The sequence below is a fragment of the Trichosurus vulpecula genome, chromosome 6 (assembly GCF_011100635.1).
Source record: "Trichosurus vulpecula isolate mTriVul1 chromosome 6, mTriVul1.pri, whole genome shotgun sequence".
In the NCBI taxonomy this organism is placed as follows: domain Eukaryota; kingdom Metazoa; phylum Chordata; class Mammalia; order Diprotodontia; family Phalangeridae; genus Trichosurus; species Trichosurus vulpecula.
Window position 1 is genome coordinate 219,699,179 of NC_050578.1, and position 5,347 is coordinate 219,704,525.

At 38.2% G+C, this 5,347-nt stretch overlaps 1 protein-coding gene across 1 annotated transcript; it reads right to left on the bottom strand.

Moving 5' to 3' along the window:
- Positions 1-3,018: 3,018 nt before the first annotated feature.
- LOC118853628 (olfactory receptor 480-like) lies at positions 3,019-3,957 on the bottom strand. Its single transcript, XM_036763798.1, has one exon. It carries the CDS (start codon positions 3,955-3,957, stop codon positions 3,019-3,021), a length of 939 nt encoding a protein of 312 aa, XP_036619693.1.
- Between the last annotated feature and the right edge of the window lie 1,390 nt (positions 3,958-5,347).

Genomic DNA, 5,347 nt, shown 5'->3' on the forward strand with positions numbered 1-5,347 from the left:
CTGAATCATTTCAAATCCCTCCAAGAAGCTGTTTCACATTTTTCTTTGTTTAATGAGCAGTGACAATAGTTTTCATCCCAGTTAGTCAGTCTACTGATGATGAAACTTCATTGTACTTAGTTATGCAGGTTTTCAAAATGCATAGATGGTTACTTGCCATAGCACCATATTTCAAGACTTTACAGTATAAGAGAACTTTGGAAAGCTTGTGTTCCAGTGGCTCATCCTTTGATCACCCAGGAATCCCTCTATGCTAGAATGAAAAATTGGAGTTGGATTTCCTACATTGTTGTTGTTCATCCTTCATTCTTAAGGAGAACCAATGACATTGGAAGAGTGATCAGAAGACTTACACATGAATTGGGTTTAAGTTAGGCAGAACTGTGGAAAGTTCTCAGTCCCATACTCTCTTATCTAGCATCTATCAAAGTCCAGTGGCAAGACAAAAGTCAAGAGTACTGGTGATACCCAGGATGCGGTGGATGACTTTGGCCTTTCTAAATCAAAGTCTTTTCCAGGCGTCAGTCTGAAGCAATGTCCAGTCAATGACTAAGGGCTAGGTAAGAAGAGAGACAAAAGATGGTCTAATTTACCATCACAACAATATCAATCTTAGGTGGCACCAGTGGCTATGGCACAGAAATGGCTGGAGATGACTGAATGCTGAGGAGAGTTAAAGGAAAACAGGGTCCAGGCAGAAGAGTAAAGGACAGATTCATTTATTGATATGAAGGAAGGGATTGATATACTCTCTAAGCTAGCAAGCAGGACAACTTCTCATGGTAACGTTTGGCAATTGTTAACCGCATTGCATGATTTCCATGTACTTTGTTCCCTTGCATCATATCAGCACTGTGTCAATGGCCCTCCTGGGAACAGAATATTCTGCATGTACACATAGTGGGGTTGGATAGCCCACTTCCAGAGTTTAGCAGCCTAAGAACAAGAACTGGCTTCAGTGAAAACCTGGCCTGAACTCATTCTGTTGGGGACTTTCTCAGAGTTGGTCCTCTACACTTAGGTCCAGCCATTCAACCAAATCAGAAGGCATTTAATTATTCTATCATCTAGTACATGCTGAGCTATCTTTTCCACAAGAATAACATTAAAAGGGGAGCTGAGTGATTTACTAAACAACAATAATAATTAATTTTTATATTACTAGTAAGTTTTGCCAAAGATTTTATATAAATATATTAACTCATTTCATCTAGGTAAAAGCTATGTGTAAGTGTATGTACACACACACATATATATGTTATATATAGTGATTAAAATACATCAGAACTGTGATCAACCATTCATTAACAATCTTGACTGCAAAGAAACGAGGACAAGAAAATAAGAGCTTAGTACAAGCTTGCTAAAGATATTTCCTATTGGAAATAATGCATCACTGAATCTTAGAAATGAACTTGGGGGACTCAAACTTCCAGGCCTGTTCTTTCCATTTTATCATGCTGCCTCCCCAGTGGGAGGCCAGATGCCTCAAGAAGTCAAAGTTTTAAAATGGTCAATGAGCATAACAATTCTCTTTTACTGTCTTTCACAATATAAGAATGTTAAGGAATTCTCATCAATTACTGGAAACATTTTCATTTATTCTATTACTGTCAAGTCAAACTAAAATATCCTTTGTATATGACTTTGTATGGACTCCCTGAAGTGTGTGTGTGTGTGTGTGTGTGTGTGTGTGTGTGTGTGAGAGAGGGAGAGAGAGAGAGAGAGAGAGAGAGAGAGAGAGAGAGAGAGAGAAAGAGAGAGAGAGAGAGAGTGTTCATCTCTGAAGTCATTTGGGTTATCATATTAAGGAGCAGGCATGGAGTCAGGAAAGAAGAAGATGATAATCATAAAAAGGAAAACAAAAAAGTCACAGCCTTCCAGAAGCTCACATTCTGTAGGAAGAGACACCATGTAAATAGGCAGCTATATACAAATTATAGGCAGAGTAGATGAAAGGTCATCTTAGAGAGGAAGTTACTATTAGCTTGAGAGATCCAGAAAGACTTTTTCTATAAAGTGGGATTTGAGTTGTTTTGAGGAAATTCCAGAAAATTAAGTAAACTAAGTGGCAGAGGCGGGGAGGCAAAGCACTTCAGTCCTGTGAGACACACAGTATAAAGACACAAAAGATGGAGTGTCATGTGTGGGGAAAGGCAGACAGTCCAGTGTAGCTAGACTGGATACTGCATGGAGAGGAGTAAAGTGCAAGACTAAACAAGTAAAAAGGGGTCAGGTTGAGGAAAGTTTTATTTTGTAAATGATTCTTTATTGATTTCTTTTCATGACCTAAATTTCTTCCAGGATCCCTCCCTCTTCACATCTCACAAACAGCTATCCCACAGGAAAAACAAAACATTTTTAAGGTGTATTATGCCATAAAGTTGATCATTGAGAAAAGTAAAGTCCCCACATACACCAAAATATTTACAGCACCACTTTTGTGGTAGTAAGGAAATGGAAACGAAGCAGATGCCTGGTGACTGAGGAATGGCTAAACAAATTGTGGCACATGAACATAATAGAATATAATTGTGCTGTACAAAACAATAAATATGATTAATATAGGAACACAGAAAAAAGTTTCATGATCTGTTACAGAGTCGTGATAGTAGAATCAAGAATACAACACACATAATGAATGTAATAATGCAAATGGAAAGGACTGCACACATCAACAGAAAATGAGGGTTGCAAGATTCCCAAAAAATAATCATGGAGCCAAAGAAGCACAATAAGATACTTCTCCATACACCTTTGCAGACGTGGGAGATCCATGTCTGTGGAACGCCGTGTGCATTTTCAAACCTTTGCAATCAACATTTAAATTCAGAAATTTAACTCATCAAAATGAAAATATATTTTTCCTACAGCCTAATTGTTGATATTACTTAATCCTAACAATTCTGTCAGTAGAATGTTAGATTCTTAAAGGGAGAAAATATTTCATTTTTTCCTTGCATACATGAAATATAGCATAGTAGGCCCTTAATAAATACTTGTTGTATTGAGTTGATTTCATGAAAAAAGATGTTTCCTACTCAATAGCTTTCGGAGGGCCCCCTTTACTTCATTGTTTCTTAGGCTGTAGATCAAGGGGTTTAACATAGGAATAATTACAATGTAGAAAACAGACACCACTTTGTTGTCATCTGTTGAGTAGCTGGACTTAGGTATCACATATATGAATGTAAGGGTGCCATAGAAGAGAGTGACTCCTGTGAGGTGGGAGGTGCAAGTTGAGAAAGCTTTGGATCTCCCCTCAGTGGAGCTTATCCTCAAGATAGAGAAGAGGATATATACATAAGAGATTATGATGATCAGCACAGTGATCATAATTATTGACCCAGCAGAGGCAGCAGGAAGAATTTCAGCAAGATCATCTTGGGAGTTGGAAAGCTTCAAAAGTGGTGAATAATCACAGAAAAAGTGATTGATCTTATTGGGTCCACAGAAGGACAGATTCAATAAGCAACCAGTGAAGATCCAAGCATTTACACAACCACCCAAGTAGGGTGTGGAGAGTAAGAGAGTGCAGACCCTAGGAGACATGTTGGTGGAGTAGAGTAGGGGGTTACAGATGGCCATATACCGATCATAAGCCATCACAGCCAACAGGAAGCACTCAGCTGTCCCAAAGATGCCCCCAGAGAGCAGCTGGGCTGCACAGCCTCCAGGAGGGATTATGGTTTTATCTACAAGGAAGCTCTTGAGCATAACAGGTGTGACAGTTGAGGAATATCCAATATCTACAAATGCCAAGTGGCTGAGGAAAAGGTACATTGGAGTGTGAAGTTGGGAGCTATTTCTGATCAATGTGATTATGGTAAGGTTACCAACTAAGGTGACAGCATAGACTCCCAAAAATATCACAAAGAGGATGACACAAAGTTTTGGATCATCTGTTAAGCCCAAAATAATGAATTCAGTCACAACAGTGCAGTTATTGCCAGACATCAGTCTTCAAAAGAGAGCCCAAAATAAGAGAGTCTGTCTAAACAGAAGAAAAGGAGATTAAAGTAGAATACAGGATTAAGTTTCATATATGTCTATTCAGTAAATATTCACTAGCCAACTCTCATATGTCCATCCCTCTATAATACTCTCATACCTTGCTCCTATGCATCATGGCAGGGTGCGCATAAGGAAAGCAGAGATGAATATATTTGTTGCCTCCAAATTTTTGCCCTGGACCAATCATGCTATATAATTTGTTAATTTTACTAGTGTGAGAAAGTGAAAAGGCTTTAAGAGTGAAGAGGATTGTTTAATCACATCATTGGAACCTGTCTTAACTATATGCAAAGACTACATCCAAATGTGTAAATGCTATTCTGCCATCTAAGCACAATTGTTAATTTCCACTAAAGAAATAGAGTCTCCTCTATGTTCCTTCACCTCTCACAGGACCACTTTCCACATCTGAAGATGTTATCCACCTCATGGTAACTGACTATGAGGACAGTCCTGGTTTCCAAGATTGCACTTGTTTTCTAAAAATCACAAGAGAAGAGAGTGAAGATTTTCAATTCTGACTCTTCTCTTATTTTGCTTCTAGAACTTGGCATTTCTGCAAAGAGGAATCATTAAACTAGATGTTGCTAGTCTAAAGGACTATGGGAAATTTCCCATGGAAATGCTGCTGTTTCTAGGAAAAACAATAGAAAACACTTGCTCAATCTGCTGTAATTATATCCTGTTTACCTATTGCATCCTTCAATTGCAAAGTAGCTGAACAAATTGTGATATAGGAAAGTCGTGGCAATTCTATGTGCCAGAAGAAGTGATGAAAAACACTCCTTTAGAGTAATATGGAAACACTTTCATTACCTGATGCAGAGTGAACTCAGTGTAACTAGAAGAAAAATTTATGTAAAACCACAATAATCATGACAGGGGAAACTACTGTGGAAGTTCTTAGAACTTGGAACAAAATGGTGATAAATCCTATCATAAGACTAATGAGGAAATATTATCAACTTTTTCTTGGTAGAAAAGTGATGGACTACAGGTACAGAATGAGGTATGGATTCTCAGACATGGGGATTCTGTTGATTTGGTTTCATTGACCATACAGATTTCTTATAAGGAGAACTTCCTCTGTGAGCAGCAAGAGAAGTAGCTGACTGGGTAGTGATAGACATGAGTATATGAAAGGAACAAGAACAAACCATTTTCAAGATGCACAAGAGAAAAAAAGGAAATATAACTTTACATCAACACACACATATATGTATGTAGAAATGTTACATTTCTTTTAAAGACTAAACTCTCAGAGCAGCTAGGTGGCACAGTTAGTAGAGTACTGGCCCTGAAGTCAGGAGGACTGGAGTTCAAATCCGGCCTC